Below are 19502 nucleotides of genomic sequence, written 5' to 3' on the forward strand. Positions count from 1 at the left end.
AATTCGGGTGGGAAGGGACCTCTGGAGGTCACCCGTCCAACTGCCTGGGGGACAAAGCAGGTCTAGTTCTGTCAGGTGGCTCAGGGCCTTGTGCTGTTGAATTTCCAGTTGCCTGTTATGAAATACTGGAGCTTGCTCTTTATGCTGTTGTGGTCACTGGATGATGTGGAGACTCGTGTGGTCCTGTGTGGCATCTGGACTGGATAGCAGGAAGAGGTTTTTCACTGAGAGGGTGGTTGTGCACTGGACCAGGCTCCCCAGAGATGTAGTCACGGCACCAAGCCTGTTGTAGTTTAAGAAGTGTTTGGACTGTGCTCTTAGTCATATGGTCTGAATTTTTGGGTAGGCCTGTGTGGTGCCAGGAGTTGGACTCGATGATCCTTATGGGTCCCTTCCAACTCGGGATATTCTATGATTCTGTGACTATGTGATGACATGGTGTGAGACCTTCTGCATGAGAAATGAAGCTGTGACCTCTCTGGAGATGCTATAGGCGAACTGACAGGTAGCACAGCTCCCTCCCACCCCCTTTTGTTGACCAGGCTGGTTTCCTGGTGGGTTCTTGGATTTGTAAGAGATGAGTGTATTTTCAGCAGCACATCCAGAGGCAGGTGCCTCCCCTATTTGCAGCAGCTATTTTAAAAGCAGATCTTTGTTTCTTCTGCCATCGTGTGGCTGAGAGAAGGCTGCAGGGCACAGTAAGAACTTGATTCCCTTAGTAATAACAGGTCAGAGAATAGGAAGCTTTCTGATCTGGATTGATTGTGAGCTTTCTCCCTTGCCTCAATTCTCCAGCAGGGAAAAGGGAATTTTCAATACTTGGGCAGCACTCCAGTCCCTGCCAGAGCAGAGGTGTGCTGGGAAGGACTCCCGGAGGAGTTTGGGGCCCTTGTCCCAGCAGAGCCTGGGATGCAGGGCACGGTGAACCTCCAGCAGCTGCACCGTGCAGGGTCTTGCTGAGGGTCTGGTGGGGAAGAGACCATGCACTCTTCAGCCACCCTGGAGCTGTGGCAGAGCTTCAGCCGTGCCCTGTGGGCTGAGGACTGCAGGTAAGTGACTTGTTGGGTAAGTGTGCCAGTCTTTCCTTGGGCTATGCTGGACTAATTCACATTGGGAGTGCTTCCCTGCACTGCCACTGCCCAGCCAGCTCAGTGCCTTTCACTCCACAAGGCCATTGTTGAGGCCACGCTGGGGGATTAAGGTGGCAGTTTTGGTGGGGGAGGAAGTGTAGGCAGGGCCCTCAGACCTCATCAGAGCTGAGGCTCTTTTTTCAAGCTCCAAAATGTGGAAAGCAGGGGAGTGAGTTGCATGTCTGAGTGATAGCTGCTTCCCCAACACTCCAACAAGGAAAATAAAACAACAGATTCTCCCATTTCCAGTATTTATTCATATTAAAAGTGACATTAATATTAGTTTATGACAGTTATTTATGGCTTTCCAGGTAGTAGCTGTTAATGTAAGTAGCTGGAGTTATTACTTTAAGCACTATCTCTAAAAAGGAGAAAAGAGCCAAGGTGGTACAAGAACAAAATTTGTAAAAGAGGTGGGAGGGAGGGAAGGAAACAGTGGGAGGCCACTTCCTTTTCCAGCTGTGATGCACTGAAAGGAGAGGAGTGATGCATCTGGGAGACAAATGGGACTGGCAGCTGCTACCTGTCAGCTCCAGCAGCACAGCAGTGGGATCTTCCCAACTGAGACCTGGGTGGAAAGCAGCAGCTGAGGAGCAAGGTGAGCTGTCCTTTCTTGTGCCGAGCTGGGATTCTTCTGCAAGAGGAAATAATAATTTTATTACTTAAATAAGTAAACCTCAATCAATCACTACTTATTTACTAATTAATATTAGTAGTACATTAAACAAACCACGTGTCCCGTTGTCTTAGTTGCGGCTTTCTCCAAATGTGATTTCCAAGAGCAGAAATGATGCTGCATGTTGCTAACATGGGGTTTGTTCTCAACTCTTCCTGTGGGAACAGCTCCACAGTGAGGGGAGTGCAGGCTGCTGGAGGCAGAGCCTGAGGGTAACACCAAATGTGCTGCAAGAAGTAAATGCTTTAGGGCTTGCTTCTTTACTTCTGCAGCATTTTCTTGATGTGTAATGAATGCAAAGTCTCGCGACTGCTTCTTCTGAAGGGTTATCTGGAAAACAAGCTCACTTTTTGTATCTCCAGATGGCCCCAAACAGCAGGTCAAAACATTGCCAAGAGATGAGTTACGGGTTCTTCAACAGCAACAAGTACCTGTGTGTCCAAAAATACCTCTTTTCTGGGGTAATTCAGAGACTGTAACTAGGGACAAGTCTAGAGCCTGGTCTTAAAAATATCAAAATATGAGGTGTGGATGCTCCAGGCACTTTCACTCTACCCACAGTGCAGCCAGTCAAGCAAAGAGAAAGGTTAATGCTCTGTGAAGAGGGGTTGTGCCACTTAGTTACGAGAGACTGAAGAAATAACCTCAGAAGAAGCCAAGTTCTTCTGTCCCAGCACCAGGAGGGTTATCTTGTGCTGGGATGGGGCTGTACAATCCATACAGATACAGCTGGGCCTTGCACTTCAGCTTAGAGTAAGTAGGAAAAACAGCGAGGACGCTCCCACAGGGTCAGAGCAGTGCTCTAGCAGGCTGCCTCAGCCATACCACACTCTGCTTCTGCTGCGTGTCCCTGACATTAGGATTTAGATTTGTTCACTCACCAGCTTGGGGAACTTCTGTGTCCTCCAGCGCTCATCTGGGTTGGGATTTTGCTTCTGGCTGAGGCTTAAAGCTCTTTCCATCTCTGCTGCACTGACACAGCATCATCTGTGTAGACAAAAGGCTCTTGTGAGAGGAGGGGGAAAAAAAGGCAAAAAGCAAAATTGCAGCCAGAAGAAAGTAACTCTTCAGTGAGATTTCCCCATGGCAGCTCCCTTGCCCATACACATTCCTTTTTTTTTTTTTTTCCTGCTTACAACACAAGCCTGAGTTTCATCCAGAATAGCATCATTTCAGTAACATGTTAAGTCTTTAAATAGGTAATATCCATGGATATCCTAAGAACAGAGAGTGACTTAGAGTCAGGTTTTGTTTTTTTTCTGCACTATGCAACATATATTTATGCCAAGGGTTCAGGACAATCTTGCAGAAAGCTTTGCAGTCTTATTCTGGCAGTTCTCAGCCCACAGCCAGTGCTACAGACTGCAATAACTGAGCTGGACATGAGCACCTGGGTTCATGGCAAAACACAAGGATGGCTCACGTTTCCTTTACCTTGCTCACAGGTGAGGCCTGTGAGATGTATCCTAAGAAATACAAATGTCTAGGAAGCATTTACACCTACCGGCTGGCTGGCAGCTTAAGAAATTCTTCATAAGTTCCAAGGTGTCCAAAAGTTTCTTCTTCACACTTCTCTCCACCTTGATCCTTTCCTGTCAGAAAAGGAAAAGAGTGACCCTGCTCAAGCTGAAACACCTCTGACCCATCCCGGGCACCCCTTTTAATTCTGCCAGTGATGCACCATGTCCTGTGTGGTGGGGCATCTCTCATAGCTAGTGGGATGCAGCTGTGAGCCCAGGACATACCAAGATCTGTTAGGTAAAATACACAGGGATTTTATGACATTACCCACTACAGTTCAGAAACTGGTGCCGATTTAACAGTTGCCTTCTTTTCCTCAGGAAGCTGTACTGCTGACTTTTTTGAGGAGGGCATGGAGCAGCAGAGCTCAGCAGCTGCAGTTCACAGCCAGCTAACGGTACCCTCATGCCAAGAAGCTGTTGCCTTACTCCCATCCCTCTGCCACTGCTCAGTGCACAGTCTGTAGATGTGCAGACTTGCTCCAGTATACAGCAAGCACTGCAGAACTACATCTGCAAAAGCTCATTCCTCTGCCTGGCAGCCACACCAGCAAGGTACTAAAGGTGACGCATGTCCCTGTGTGTCGTCTGCACGTCCCCCGTGACCCGTTTCACCTTACCGCTAGGATACTTCTTACTCAGAAGGCTGAATATGTCCATTTTCCTAACAGTCTCTCTTTCCTGAATCAAAAAAGAAGATATTCAGCATTCCAAGTCACAAAGAAACACAAGTCTAGATGCCCAAGCATTTAAGTATTAACACATGCAGACACTAAAAGCTTCTTCATAACTACTGCGCTCTAGAAGGTGAAGGATGGAAGAGAGGTTGCAGACCATGACTTACCTTAAAAGCAGCTAAACATCTCACCCCAAGGGCACTGCAGCTCCGCAGCCTCTTCCCAGCATTGCTCTGACATCAGTCCACAGGTCCTAGAGCTCTTCACAGATACAGCACTTATTGCCTCAGTGCTGCAGACAAGGGGTTTAGGCCACTCAGCAAATGAAGATCTCAGAACACACTTAATTTAAAAGCTAAATATAGTATCAGGGTGATGCTTGCCAGTGTTCCTTTAATAAAAAAGGATATTATTTGCCTAAGGATTTATAACTTTCAAATGAGAGTTTAATACCTGATGATATCTCTTCTTCAAGCACTTATGCTTTCCAATCCTACAAGTGTCATTTTAACCAATGTAAAATCCCAAAGTCTACATTAGCTGGAATTAAACTGAGAAACTTTGAATATCCATGCTTCAGTTCAGGTACCCAAGGCACAAAAGCCAGAGGTATGGCCCCCCAGCATCCCTGTGGAGTCAGCAGTGCTCAGTAATTGAGCTATGAAAAAGAAGAGACAAACAATCTATTCCCTGACTTCCTGAAAGACACAGCAAGCCCACAAACACTACAAAGCAGATTGTAATTCAGCTGATCAAAGCAAGAGAGACCAGCGTCACAGGCTCAGCTAAGGCGAACTAGGGCTCTTTCACCTCCCTGTGACAACTGCCTTCAATGGCTATGTTCTACGCGTCTGCTGGGCACATGGTCCACCAGAAAGCAAAGACCACGCAAGCTGAACATAATCCCTGTTCTCCCTTTGAGGTAGCAATCACTTTAGCAATCATTACCTTTCCTTTGCCCACAAATGCAGGTAGCATTCAAGGCTAGTTTTTGTGCCCCCAGAGTCACTATAGTCAGCAAACAGACCTAGATTTCAGTCAGGCAACTCCAATCTGAATAATCAAAACACAAACAGCACAGAAAAAATGACCAAACTGCTAGCTCGGACACAAAATGAAGTCACTACAGCACCGACAGAATAATGTATACTGATGCAACTTACAGAGAAGGGCCCATGGCTCTGGGAGGCTGCTCCACTTCTTAACCAAGAGAAAGTTTCTTGCAGGTGGGAGGTGACCCAACACCAAGACAGCTTCCCTTTTCTGGAACAACTGGATGTGTCTCTTCTGAAACCACACAACACCAGCCCTTTCTATGTAATGAAAAAGTTACACAGCTCTGGAGCACAGAGAATAATCAGTGAATATGAAACTTTGCACTGTTTTTCAATTGAAAAGGAAGTTGGAAGTTTTTTTTTTTTTAAAGCTCTCTAGTATGTCAGGAAAAAAAAAAGAATCAGCCTTTTGCATGTGATTCGTGTCTAAAAACACCCACGCAGCTCATCACATTGACCTCAAAAGACAGAAATGCTGCAGCAAGCCACTTCCAGAGAGGGAATTCATGGGCACTAAACCACAGTGAACAAAGCTGATGAATTATCAGCTCTTCAGAGCTAATCTGCTGAGCAAATATTAATACAATTAGTGTTAATCCCTGAGTCTCATAGTTTTTAAGTTATACATAATTTTTTGAAGGATGGAAACTTATTACTGGCTTCAGCTGATCTAGGCTGGGAAAAAAAAAAAAAGAGAAAGAAATAGATGAATTAAGAAAACCTTTTTTTTTCCCTCCTCTCTCCGTTAGTAAGCAGCAACTGGGCATGGCCAGAATGGCAGAGGTAATGCTCAGTGGGGCTCTCATCAGACTGTTCCAGAAATACTTCTGTGCTGGCTCTCAAAATGTGTGATTCACCGATGAATGCCTGCTGTGCTGTCTCAATCTATCATGCATCAAGCACATCTAGACTTACCGAGAAGGGAAGGTCCGAAGGGTCTGTTGTTGCCCTGTGTTCATGCTCTGGGTGCTGCTGCAGAGCTTCAGGCACCCCAGCTGCAGGTCAGCCCAGCCCAAGCGGAAAGTGGCTCGCAGCTCCCTGGAAGCAAAGAATTTGTTAGGGTCTGACAGAGCAGTAGGACCCAGTCTCAACTCTGCAATCCTCATTGAATCCCAGTGAAGAAAAAAACTCTATTTCTTCATCCCAATCAGAAAAGAAGAAATCTACTGCTCAGATATCCATAGATACATCTGCAAAAGTAATAATGAAATTATCACCTGCGATTTAGAGAGTGATGACACCCCAGAAATCTTCAGCTTCCCACTGCTTTGGGTATGCTCCAGCCAGTTTCTGACTTCTCCAGCAATCTTCAGACTCCCTGTAAGGTAAAGTACACATCCACAGATTTTTATACTTGTCCTTGGAGACAGAATCACCAGTGAGCTTGCACAGAGTCCCTCGTTTGCTCAGCGTGCATCCCAGTTTGTAAAGCATAGCCCTCCGCATTCAGCCCAGCCAGTGCTCGCTGAGGAGCAAGGAGCAGCTATGTGTTGTGTGAACACCACAACCAGTGGTATTGAACATTCCTAACCAAAAGCGATGAACAAGCAGGGCTGCACTGTCCAGCTATGAAATCCACAGTAGGAATAGCCACCTGCCAGTCTTAACTTCAGCCCTTTGAGGAGTAGGGAAGCCTCCACATCCTCTGACTCCCAGAGTCATGAGATACTCATAACTAGAAAAATCCCTCTTATGGTAGCTCAAGCAGAGTTCCCCAATCCAGACATCCCTGAAAAGCGCACTTTTTGCAGTTATTTTGGAATGACATCACCTACACACCAGTACAGCTAGCACGTAGAATTCATTCAAATCTTATAGCTGCACCCAGGATAGCTTTTCACATTTCATTTTTTTAAGGGGTTGGTGTTAAACATTGTTCCGAGAAATTCCTGACCTAGGACTGGTTGTGGCTCAAATGCGACGTGTGCTTGGGGGTAAAAACATCTTGTGAAATTATAGAATATCAACATACAAAACTGACATTCTATTCTAAAAGATGAATGAAAAACATTTAGTTGGTAATACTCTAACACATCAGTTACTTTGAAAAAATTCATCTTTTGCTTTCTAAATACTTTTTTTTTTTTACAGAAAAGAATACTTGTATAAAATTCATAAGATAAAGTTCTAAGTTTGAGAGCATCGTAATGAGTCACACCACTGTACACCAGTCCCAATATCTCCTAACATCAACCAAAAGTGAAGGAAAGGAAGATAAGAGCAGGGCAAGACCACAATACTTTTTCTGTCACGCTCAGAATCCTTTCAGTTCCGTTGACTCTGAGGCAAAAGCAATTTCTCTGTTTTCAGCAGCCCTAGGAGGAACATCTTTCATTAATTGACCATTTTCTCCTCAATCCTACGTAAACTTTTACCATTGTGCTGTCCCTTTGCAGGAAGGCCCATGGGTCAGCTGCCACCAAATGAAGAACCACAGGCGTTGGTTTGCTTCCATACTGCTACTGGGGGCTTCGTGTGATGCCTTCAGATGGCTGGAGTGACAGGGAAGTCAAAGGTCAGTAGCTAACCACCCTCTCTAATCTGCTCATGTAAATAAATGATGTGGGCATATAGATGAGGTATTGGGTATTAGAACAGACCAGGGACTGGAATTCAGTGTAATATTACAACAAAATCAAGTCTTTTGATAGACTGATAGTGCCCCCCCCCAACTTGTCACAAGGCAAGAAATTTCAAAGGCTTCATTTTTGACACTTATGCATTAAAAAATAAATAAAAATGGTAGAATTTCCTTTGATACAAAAAACCCAGCTCCTGCTCGGCAGTGGTGTTGAACAAGAGCATTCTGCAGCACTTTTCCTCTATTGTTTCTTTCCAGAGACGAGCTCAGTGCTGTCCCCTTTCCAGGTGATGGCTGTTACCAGTGAGAGGATGTGACAGGCAGTTTAGAAGTTTCCTTTTTCGCCTACTCAAGGAAGAAGAGCTCTGAAGCTTGCAGCGAAGTGATTTCTTGCCATTTTCTCTCTTTGTGCTTAGCTGCAGGTTTCCACCTCTGGTCTGCAGCACCTCAGGGAAAATACATACTCCTTGTAAGCTGTCAAGACAAGGTAACTCACTGAAGGAAGTCATAATCAGGAGGCTTAAATTAGCTGTACAGGGGGCTGCAGCTTCACTGGAAAATACTTAGGTATTGCATACTGATGGAAATTGAAAACAGAGAGGGTCATCCTGGATGCTGTGGTTGGCAGAGAAGCAGCATTTTTTCCTCTCCCTCCTATGTCCTGACAAAGTGCTTCTCTTTATCTTCTAATTTATGCACATTTTCTGTCTCTATCCATTTTAACCAGGGCAGCACAGAGACTTTCCTCTCATAGATGCCTTGTATTTTTTTTCCCCTTCTTCTTTCCATTTGCCTCCTTTCCTTTTCTCCAAAGAGCTTTCTTGCATGAAAAATGGCAGCCACCTGCTTCTATTGTAAGTGGCTGTTTGCAAATGCACGCAGCCACTTACTGAACACAACCGCCTTTGGGCAGAAGCGGGCCCAGCTGGGACCAAGATCTACAAGTGGACTATTAGCAGCCAAGTAGTGGACTAAAACTGGTTATTTTTATTGCTTCCCTGGGGAGATAGGTCAGGCAAGGCAAAACATTAGTATAACCAGCAAACTGTAAGCATCTGAAGGCTTTTGCAGGCCTTGAGATGCCTGCATGCCACATTTTTGCACAGCACTGGTTGGCAGAAAGATGTTTTTCTCATGGTAGTGTTTGTAGCAAGAAAGCTATCGAAAGAGAAGCATGAAGTGCTCTTGACTTACTTTTCATGTCTCAGTTTTAAAAGCCAGCTCTGTGTTTTTCACTAAGTTACCATTCTTCAGTGCTGGCCACGTGTACGGAGTGGGATGTGCTAAACCCACATCTCCAGAATCAGCCCAGAGACACAGGGCAGTCGCTGTAGTACCCAGCCACCCAGTCCTGCTGCCAGAGGAACTGGAAAGAAGGTGGCCACACTTTTCTTATGCTGTTTTGGGCATCAGCACCACCAAGCAGCATTGCTGCTTGGCAGATCTGGGCTGCCCTGTGGAGTGAGAACATAAGATGGAGGCAGATGTGATAGAGAAGTAGCCTCAAGTGCTGGATATGACTGTGAGAAACTGCTAAGGCTGCTGCAATGACTGCCCTCACCCCAGACATAGGCTGGGCTTTGCTTCTTTCCAATTTACAGGTGTTTTATTGTAGGAAACGGGATAGCAGGGACAAAACTGAATCCTGCTTGCCTGAATCCTCCACATACTGTTACGACAGCTCTTCAAGCTGCAGCGACAATGCATGTAGTGCCAGCATGGCAGCTGAGTTCCCAGAATAGATGCAAATGATTTTTTTTTAAATCTGTTGTGATGTCAGAAAATTTCCCTTTTTAGCTTTTGCCTCATTTATCAGCTATAACTTGCTTATGGTTGCTGAGCCATAAATATAGGCTAGCAGTTAACGTAAGCTAAGATTTACAAAAAACATTTGAAGAAGTTAAAGATCATTAAGGGGGAGTCAGAATCTCCTACATGGCTTTTATGGTCTTAACCTCATGGCATGATGCGAAGCAGGAAAGTGTGATGGAAATACAGAATACTTCATTATAATGCAGTGAAGCCCTTTTGACATACTTTCTATTTATCATCATGAACGAGTTAAGGCACAAAATAGATTAATGCTTTGTCTGACCTAAGAAAGTCACAAGCTGAGAAGAGGGACAGACAGGACTTTACACCACTTCCAGAGCACAACACATCTCTCCCTGCAGTGACTGGAAGGAGTTGTCCTCTGGAAGTGCTTATTTCTCTTTAAGGCCTACAGACACAGCTTTGGTTGAAAGCTTCACATGGAGACATCTGAACCATGCATGTCTGAAGGAGAACAAGGAACTGGAGTCAGCCTACCTGTGGGTGTCCACGGCTTCACCAGTGAAACTCCCCTGGCAGCTGGGGTCCTCCCAGCAAGCCAGGAACCACCAGGTGCCCAGCAGGGTGAATGCAAACTGCATTTCCCTCCTAAAACCCTCTGGGACCTTGAGAGGTTGTGCCAATCGGCAGGACACTGACCATTAGTCTCCCCAGGCAGACCAAAGCCCACCTCGCCTCCAAACACCTATTGAGCCAGAACATTGAACATCTCCTCTGCCACTGCATCACAAACATCACAGTCCAAACAGCAGTGTGAACCTGGCTAAAAGGCTGGTATGGACACTGCACATTTAAACCAGAAGTGTTTGCTGTTTTTAATTCCTATATACATATCACAAGGCAATAGGATGCAGTGACACAGTGGCTGCAGATTCACTTATGCATCCACTTGTAGTTAAGCACACCCAAAGACCAAGCATCATTCTGGCAGCCGATGAAAGTGTGCTTTGCAGTGTCAAATGCTGTGGAGGAGAAAGGCCAAAATTTTATACAGGGAAAAGAAAAAAAAAAAGAGAACAACAAAAAAAAATCCACCCCAAACCAATAGTGAAGCACCTCATCTTTTCTATCCCCATTCACTTAGTCTTGTTTCCTCAGCTCAGAAATGGCAACTTCATTTAAATATTCAGAAAGAAACCATTAAAGAGTGAACTTTGGAAAGTAGGAAGATGCTTTCTGCATATGTGACTGCAGGTAAAACAGTGCCTTATAAACCCCAAATTGCATGAGACAGAAGGCTTCCTCCAGCTCCTTTACTAAATGCCTGTCCTTGGAGAGGTGTGCAAGGACTATCCCCCGGGCACCTCTGTACTTCTGAGATTCAGGTTATGCAATTCCATATCAGCCATTACACCCAGAAACCCCGAGTCGGGCAGGGCACAGTATAAATACAGGGGAAAAAAATAAAACAAAAAAAAACCAACAATACAACAGGAGGTCGGTAGCAAATCTTAACACACCTTATAGAAAACTCCTGCATGCAGCAAGCACATTTCCTTAGCACAGGCACAGAGTGATGTGCTGCCTCACAAGAAACAGCAGGGGTGGTATTTTAGTTTTTTTTTTTTTTTTTTTGGTATCAGTAATTTCCAACTTTTTTGCTTTTGAGTTGCAATCTTCACCCGTTCATATGTATGATTAAGGACAGGTTTATTATTCTACCACTGTACCTTTAGCAGCAAGACCCTCTTCTCTCCAATAGTCATATTCTTTCCCCTCCATTCCCCCCCCAAAATAGGTGAGGTTGCTAAGCCATCTCTAGCTCCTTTGCCAGATATGCTTCCTTGGGAGCCCTTTGTAAAAAAAAAAAAAAATGAAGCCATGGATCAGCAACCTGTTGCACAGTTACTTCTAGTTGCTGTAACGCTGTTAACTATCAACAAAATAGTTTGCCATAAATCAAACTACACTACATCAATCAGCACCGTGTGTGTATATATACATGTGTACAACCCAGTCAGTTATGGCACGATTAGCTATAGAGGGTCTGAGGAGAATGAATCCAGGCCACAAGAAGAAATTTCCAGAAGAAGGCAAGTGCTACGACACAGATTTATGGTCAAGGTGCACAGTGTCCAGCAAATATTTCTGAAGTTGACAGTTTTTCCTAAACAATTAAAGAATAGGTTTATAATTATGAAAACACGGTCATCACTAATCTTTTTTATTATTGTAGGAAGAACAGCAGGGATGGAGACCTTCTGCCTGGAATATTTTCTTCAACTTCAAGAGAGCTGCAGTGAGCTGTAGAAGATAGTGCAGAGTTTATAGAAGTACATCTCCAGGATTATTTGCCTGTGCGGTAGAAGTGCAGGTCTGTGCCTGGTGACTTTCATGTAGCTTCAGATAGGGGTTCTTGGAAGATTTCAATTTCAGATTAAAGACTTGTGAACTTCACGTCAGCAACAGTATAGAAAGTTCGCAGGTGTTAGAAGTTAGGTGTATAGAAGGTTCGCCTGTGCGAATGCATACGATATTTGGGAGCAGAACTATCTTAATCCAGTGCCTTAAAAAAAATAAAGAGCACCTTAGAAATGCTCTGATCCATAGCTAGATTGGCAGTCACTAAAAAACAAAAGCCAGTAACATTTACTTATCTGTTACACTTCAATGTGAGTTTTGCTAATTGCAGATTCAGTGCTCTTTTGCCTAAACGAGCACAGAGGTAAGGTCAAAGATGGCACATTAGCACATTTGGAGTCCCTGGTGAGCTGCCTCTCTTCAATATATTCTGAATTGTTTTCCAGAAGATTTACAGGATATTCATCTTCTGGGATTTTTTTTTTTTTTTGCTGCCTTTAAGCTGTGCATTGCAAGGGGCTGAAACATCAAGGGAGCCATGGGTTATAAAACTAACGTATGTAATCCCTTCCACATGGAAGATTCTGGGCTGAATTTGTGGGAAGCCAACAGCTAATGGAAAAATAACGCCAAACGGAAGGTAAATCGGTGGGGGCAAAAAACGAGGCGAGAGCAATGGGCTCTGAGATTACACCGTGCAACCTTCTGAGGCAGTTTTAGGGGTGACTTCAGTTCCCGAATTCTGCCACTGGATGGCAACAAAAACCAAACTAAAATCGGCGAGGCATTGGCACCGCCGCCGGCCCCGGGAGCGTCCCGGCACCGCGCCGCCGCTCTGCTGCGAGCCCGGGGGGCGGGCACGGGGCCGCCTCCTGCCGCGGTCAGGCTGCTCTCAGGACAGAGCTAACCCATGGCTCCCTGTCCTGCAGTGCCCCGGCTCCCTGCTGCTGAGGGGCTTTGGGCACGTTTTTGGTTCCACGTGCCCGCAGGTATGGTCGCTCCCAGAAGCTGTCTGGGCTTTGTGCTGCTCCAGCAGGGCTTCCGATTCCTCTCGGATCGATTCCCCTACTGAAAAGTATTTGGCGAGCTAGTGGATAATTATAGCCTGCAGCTTGCCTGTGGCAGGGTATCGTCCCAGACAGGCAGACGGGTCTGTTTGGGCCCTTTAATAGGGCAGCATCATTTAGGGGGCAAGATAACTGAGATCTCCTAGGGCAGAGCCAGGACTTTAGCAGCAAGGCTCACTGCCAAGCCTGAGGATCCCTACATATGGCAAAGTGTTTTGGCAAGACAGTTTCCATCTACATACAGCTTTTTAACATACTAGGTTCTCATAGAAAATTACTGGATTTGGGGCACAAAAATCCCCCCGAAATCAGTATGGGCTCAAAGCCAGTTCAGAGCTCTTCTTCTACCACCTAATCACCAACAAAACAATTGCTTTATTAGAGGTACCCAAGTGGATGCCTCTGGTTTGTCACCTTCTCCCCCAAGATGACTAGAGGAGTCCATCTCCTCTTCCAGATGAGAAATAACACAAATAAAGAATGGGAGAGGTTTGCTGCTGCTACATAGGGTCATTCAGTCTGTTTCTGGTAGTGAGGTAAGCCCAGGGTACCACGGGTCTGGCTGCAGAGGGTTCCCAGGAGGGGATATTTGCTCAGAGTGGTCTTTCCTCCCAAGAAAGGTCTCCAGGAGCATCCCCCTCAGTACGGGGCACGTACCCAGGCAGGGCCTCCGCAGAGGTTACCTTCTCCCTCTAGCAAGGCTTGAGAAGTCTGAAAGGAAACTCTTAACTAGAGCATTTGAAACACTGCAATAAATGGGAGAGCTTGAAGCACTGTGCTGCTCGGAAGGTGTCAGGAGCTAAATTATTCTGGAAGCACCGAAGCATATGCTGTCAGGAGCAATCCCGTGTTGGCAGCAAGAGGATGGACAAAGCAGCCCAATAGATCCCTTCTTTCCATCCTAGCATCTATAATTCCTCTGTTAATGACTTGTAATCACATCCTACATGTCAGGGCGCATTTTGATTTCTTGCTTGATAAAGCGCCGGGGCCAGTAAGATCATTCAATTAATTGCACGGTCCAGTGCCTCCCCCCACCCCAGAGCCTCCTGTCCCACATCGGGCAGGCACATACTTCTGCAGGAGCCCAGGGGAAGGGAGCAGAGCAGAGAGAAACATTCATTCTCCTCACTTAAAAATGTAAAATGCATTCAGGACCACGTGTAATAGTGTTGTAAATCTTATTTCCATAAAGCACCTCCAGGGCTAATTCACAAGACATTAATCATATTCCAGCTTCTCCCAGCTGTTAACTCATCTGTAGGGTTTTTAATAAAAGATTGTGTGCATTTCTGAGAGACAGAACTGTACCAACAAGGGCTGGTCTGTTCAGAGCAGAGGTTTCTGTGGTCTGGAGGAACAAAGGCCACTGAGTAGTCCCCAGAGCCCTGCACAGCAGGTTTCGGCCCCCGGCTGAGCCCTCCCCAGCTCCGGCCTGGGTTACCTCACCACCACTCAATGACGCCCTATGGTGATGAGGTTTGGCTAGGGGACAGGCAGTAATATATTTCCAGGTCACTTCCTCCAAGTGCAATCTGATTTATTTCCAGCCAGCTCATTGCCATCACTCAGTGGCAAAACCCTTAATTATTCCTTTAAATCTAACTTCAAACTCCAAGCACTCTCACACCTCCTTTTTGCCTCCTGGAATTATAATCTGGTTGGTGGATAAACACACTGCTTCCTTTTATCCTACCTGTCTGAAAGCTCTCCTCTCCAGGAAAGGCTTCCTTTCATCCCCGTGTCATGCTGAGGAGGTGGTGAGCTATCAGAAGTTGTGGGGTCTGCTGTTCCAGGGAACACAGTTGTCCCCAACCAGAGAATGCCACAGCACATCCAGAGACGGGACGCACCTCTTTAAGATGCTGCACATACAGATCTCCCTTGGCCAGACAGCAAGCGTCTCTGAGGTGCAGCGACAGAGTGAGCAGGCATCGGTGCACTGCATCACAATGCCTGCTCAGTGTCCTCCTCTGCTCACACCCAACCCGCAGCCCCACGTGCACACACCCACCCATCCCATGGCCCTCAGGACGCCAGCCTCTTTCTCCTTGCAGAAGCAGCCTCCCAGACTGCCAGGCTCATGCCTCCCCATTGAGTCCATGGGTTTTTCCTCCAGGCTGCCCTCCTGGTGCTAGCCAGGCAGCAGGTTTGCCCTCAGCCCCTTCCTCCTCAAGCTCCTTTTCCATACGCAAAGCCAGATTTGGGAGGATTGCATTGTTTAACTCCATCCCCTAAATCAGCTTGCTGCTAATCCTGTTTCAAGTGTACTCCACGTTCAAGTGAACATCACTGTGGCTGCAGAAGCCCCTTTCTTTCTCCACCTAATTACACACAATAACATTAAAAGCAACCTCAAGCTGCAGGAACCCAGGTGTCAAAGGGAAAGTGGCAGAAGTTTTCCGAAGGTAGTTTCCTCTCCACTGTGAAGACTATAAAATAATAAAAAACAACCCAGGAGCCACCTGCTTTCATCAAAAAAGGAGAGAGTTGAGCATCTTCCCAATATCAGGGCAGGCAGTTAGAAGTAGGAGCACTTTCTCAAGATAGCACTTCCACCTGATACTCTATTTCTCTTTGAGTTATTTCACCCCCATAAAAAAAAAAAAAGCCAATTTTCAAATGAAGAATGCCACTTCACATTGAAGTGTCCAGGTGTTTAGATCTGTTGTTTACCAAGGGAACTGTTTCAACTGTTTCTTTCCTTTTCTTATAATGAAGAAAGTCAGCAAGTTTGCATCAATTCCTCAAGCTGTGTCTTTAGAAAGAGGAAAAAAGAAGAATAACTGTTCTTATTAAATCTAGGCAAGTTCATCTTTTTTCATGAAAGGACATGAGTAGTAGAAAGATAAATTAAGCATAAATGGGACTGCATTATATTTGGACAGAGCCATAGTGTGATGAGAGAGGTGCCTCAGCGTTTACTGGAGGAAAAAAGGCCTAAAGGCTTAGGAATTATTGTTGGTGGGCAAATAAAGGCTCCATGTTTCAGCTTGTACGGCTTTCCTTGGAGCTTTTCCTTAAAGGCCAGCCTCTACCTCCCAACCTTAGGATGAACAGTTGTGGTGACAGTGCCCCTATGACTTAAAATAATTCACCCCTCCCGTGATCCTGGAGGACCATCCCCAGCTCCTCTGCCAGCCCAGCATTACACAGGCCATTGGAGTCCTCTAACAGGGCTCTCCGGCTGCTCACAAGGTCCCGCAGCCTGGCTGGACTTTGGTCCAGCCCTATCACAAGTGATGCAAAGGCGATCGATGCCTGGGCAGGACGCTGAACGCAAAGACTGCACATCTTGCAAAGCCGCCCAGCTGAGGCGGGTGACCAGCATTTGCTGGGAACAAGGACCTGGCCTGCACTGAGGCACACAGCCCAGGGGAGGTCTAACCTCACCACTAAGTCATTCAGGTGTGCATGAGGATAAAGCAAAAAATAAATACCTGAGCAAACCGGAGTCAAAGTGCTGATTGCTGCTGCAGCATTTTGAGTTAAAAGGTACAGTCTGTGCCCCAAGCCCCTTTGTTCACATCTACAAAACTCATCACCCCAGGCTTGGCACTAGGGCAAATGCCTCAGCTTGGGACTGCGCCCTCACTTCTTGCCTCCATCTGCAGCTGTCCCCTCAGGAGAGCTGGCATCATCCCTCTTCTCCCTTCTCTGACCCCACAGTGACAGCCCAACACTGTCATAGATTTGCCACTCTCCAAAGAGAGGAGAACGTTGTTCTATCATTAGAAGCCTCTCTCTGAGTAACCCACTGCCCACCGTGCTCCAGGCCCCATCCTTCCCTCCTGTTGCATCTCAGCTTAATTTTTAACACCAGAAAACAGTGTTTCAGGAGCAAGTCATTAAGAGCAGGAAAATTAAGAGCATGCGATCTAGCAGTCTGACCCTACCACAGCTAAAATGGGGTCTTGCAGGTAAGACAGCCTAAAAACAACAACCACCACCACCAATTCTTATTTTCTTTCCCACCTTTCTTCTGCTTTTGTTCCTAAAATATGTTTTTGTTCTAGTATTTCTGTAGGTTCCCCGCTGCCCCACACAGCTTTTTACTATGAGAAAACTGACTCTTCTCATCATTACTAGACAAACTTATTCCCACTGTGAATTTGTTTTCTGCATTTCACCTTGGAAAGTACCCCTCATATCACTGCTGTTATCTGCGTACTTCTTTTGAAGAGTTAAAAATAAAAAAGCCACACTTAAGTGCTATTAAGCCTACATGGTATCAGCAGTTATCTTCACGTTTCCCACTGAATGGAGTGGCCCTCTGCCCCCGCTGAAGACCCAGTGCTCCCCCCAAAGCCCCAACACGCCGTGCAGTTGGCAGCCAGCAGTAATTATTTCAGAGCCCCACAGCAGCCACTGAGCAGAATCACCGTGAGCTCTGTGAGCAGCTTAATTTGGTCATCGTGGATAATCTATTTGTTTTCTTAGCGTTATGTGGTTTAAATTGATTTTGCTATTATTTGCAGCTCCACGGGAAAGAAAATTGGTAAATAACTTTTTTTTTTTTTAAATTGTGACAATCATTAACTGTCAACAGAGCATCAGACAATCAAATTGCCACCAGCAGAGATCACGCTGTAGAAGAAAAAGACCACAAGCTCCACAGGCTCTCTTGGGCTAGGCTCAGACAGAGCTGGTACATGGTGAACACAGTAAAAACCAAACTCTCCTCCCACTTCTGGTCCCCCGCAACCACGTAAATCTAGTTTTCCTTTGTGAAAAGAGGCATTACCAGCTGGTTCTTGCACTTCTAGGGTGGGCTTCAGGCACACACAGGACTCCGAGCATGATCCATTCAACTTCTTCCAGAAGCTCAAGAGCTGCCTGGCCACATCCTGCATCCAGACATTCAGCAAGCTGCCTGCCAGCTGCCCCATTTAGGGATTACACACTGATACCCACCTCCAGCCCCTCAGTAACACATCTCTAAGAGCCATAGGTGGGAAATGAATAAACAAATAAATCAATGCCCCCTCCAGCTCTGATCTGCAGACTCAAGATACAGCCTAAGCCAACTTTTCTGTTCCCCAAGCCACTCCTTACCTTTTATTTTCTTCTCTGATTTTTCTTGCTCCTCCTCACCACCCCACCCAGCATCGCAGATGAGCAACTCTGTAACCTCAGACTCTCATCTTCACACTGAACCCTCCTGCTCCAACTCAGCCCCCAGCTAATAAAGCAACACAGAACACCTGAACACTCACCTGAAGGCTCGCCTCAAAGCACTACTCTCCAAAACCCACCACCAGCCTAACCCTCCTCCTGAAGCAGACTCTGCCTGGTGGGATTCACCCCTTTTAACTCTAACCCAGGACAGCTGCAGCAGACAGGACTGATTGAACAGGGCAGGTGAGCGGCAGGGTGACAGGCAGCCCTGTGTATATGAACACCAGCTCTGCTGAGATGAGGTATTTCTGAAGCATGGAGGGTCCAATCACGCACCATCTTTTTTATTTTTTTCTCTAGATTTTAGGAAGTCAGGGAGAAGCATACCTCCCATTTAGCAAGCGCTGTTCATACAGAAGCATGGCAGAGCTCGATGCCCCTCCACAAAGTATGTGCAGGTATCATACAGAAAGCTTCTACTGCTGCTTGCTCCCAGCGTTAAAATAGTTTGGGGACTGGGACATAACTCTCCTAGCAACAAATACCCTTCTCCATATCGTTCCTAATCTGTGAGTTGTCAAAGCTATCTGTCATCTGCTATCCTTAAGCAATCCACCTTCCATTTCCCTCCAGCCCATCTAGCCGTTTCCTAGCTTGGAAGAGCACAAAGCCCTTCACTTACTGTTGCAATCTGCAGCACAGCTGAACCCAGGGCAATGTTCTTCATTTCCCTGAAGACTATATGAAGTCTTTAACCAGGCCAAATACTTTAAATAAACATTTGAAGACATGTTCCCATTCTGGGAATTCTTCAACACAAACAGATGGATTGATAGATGCAGTAGATTAGTTTGGGTACAATGTGATCCAACGTGATACTCGAGTGATTCAAGCGAGGGAACCACATGCAATGCACAGCTTAAAGAAAAATAATAAGTTTTCTTGTCAAGAGCATCGAGACGTTCTGACACTAACCCCCCTGCATACACTTCCCATAGAAATACGCCCTGCTATAATCCATGGCCAGATGGCCGCAAGTCCCTTGGTGTTTCTCTAAGTGAGCATCACAGGGCAAATCTTGTTCCACCTACCCCAAATTACAGTGATTCCGGGGGAGACTGAAGTGGAGCATTTCCAGTGAGGCCAGTGCAGGACCGATTGCACAACTAGATTTGTCCAAGGAGAGATTTGGAAGCCAGGCGGGAAGGAGAAGCAGCAGATGTATAAATAATAGGCAACTCTTTTCATAAATATTTATTTGAAAACGGTACCTGTGTTTATCCTGGGAGCTGGAAAGACACACGCAGGGCTTCTAGATCCAGCAAAGCTGGCTGTGCTACCCTGTCCCGGATTTGTCTGAAGGCAGCATCTCTCTCTCCAGGCAGGCTTTTGAAGAGCTGTCATGCCGTGATGTCTGATGTCCAGCTCATGTGCCTTGTTCTCAGATGCCAGCCTCTCACCCTTCGTACTCTGTCCTATGTCCCTGTCAGAGCAAGAAGAGCCCCTGCAAAAGCTGTGGCAGTGGCAGTCGCACGGGCTGGGGG

General features: G+C 46.1%; 1 protein-coding gene and 1 long non-coding RNA gene across 10 annotated transcripts in view; one reads left to right on the plus strand and one right to left on the minus strand.

Annotated features, from left to right (window-relative positions):
- The window catches only part of LOC310880753, a 140884-nt gene extending 128989 nt beyond the window's left edge, over positions 1 to 11895 (plus strand). For all 5 annotated transcript variants that reach the window (XR_014571894.1, XR_014571895.1, XR_014571896.1 and 2 more), the window contains 4 exons: positions 796 to 6383; positions 7455 to 7573; positions 7898 to 8126; positions 11649 to 11895. This is a non-coding gene — a long non-coding RNA (uncharacterized lncRNA). The remainder of the gene's footprint in view (positions 1 to 795; positions 6384 to 7454; positions 7574 to 7897; positions 8127 to 11648) is intronic.
- On the minus strand, positions 1397 to 19238 carry LOC310880752 (uncharacterized protein). 5 transcript variants are annotated; one of them, XM_083797046.1, is made up of 7 exons: positions 17585 to 17875; positions 6276 to 6376; positions 5974 to 6092; positions 5167 to 5290; positions 4171 to 4295; positions 3311 to 4007; positions 1397 to 2793 (listed from the first exon to the last, which is right to left on the minus strand). In XM_083797046.1, the coding sequence occupies exons 1-5, from the start codon at positions 17727 to 17729 to the stop codon at positions 4290 to 4292; spliced, it is 495 nt and encodes a 164-aa protein (XP_083653172.1). In that variant the 5' UTR covers positions 17730 to 17875; the 3' UTR covers positions 1397 to 2793; positions 3311 to 4007; positions 4171 to 4289. The 5 variants fall into 5 exon arrangements, 4 of the variants coding, with proteins under 4 accessions (XP_083653172.1, XP_083653170.1, XP_083653171.1 ...); XM_083797044.1 differs by adding an exon at positions 4952 to 5056 and having other exon boundaries at positions 3311 to 4295; XR_014571893.1 differs by adding an exon at positions 18057 to 19238 and having other exon boundaries at positions 3311 to 5290; positions 5974 to 6096; positions 17585 to 17687.
- Positions 19239 to 19502: the final 264 nt, after the last annotated feature.

Source organism: Anser anser (assembly GCF_964211835.1).
Source record: "Anser anser genome assembly, chromosome: 13".
NCBI classification, from domain to species: domain Eukaryota; kingdom Metazoa; phylum Chordata; class Aves; order Anseriformes; family Anatidae; genus Anser; species Anser anser.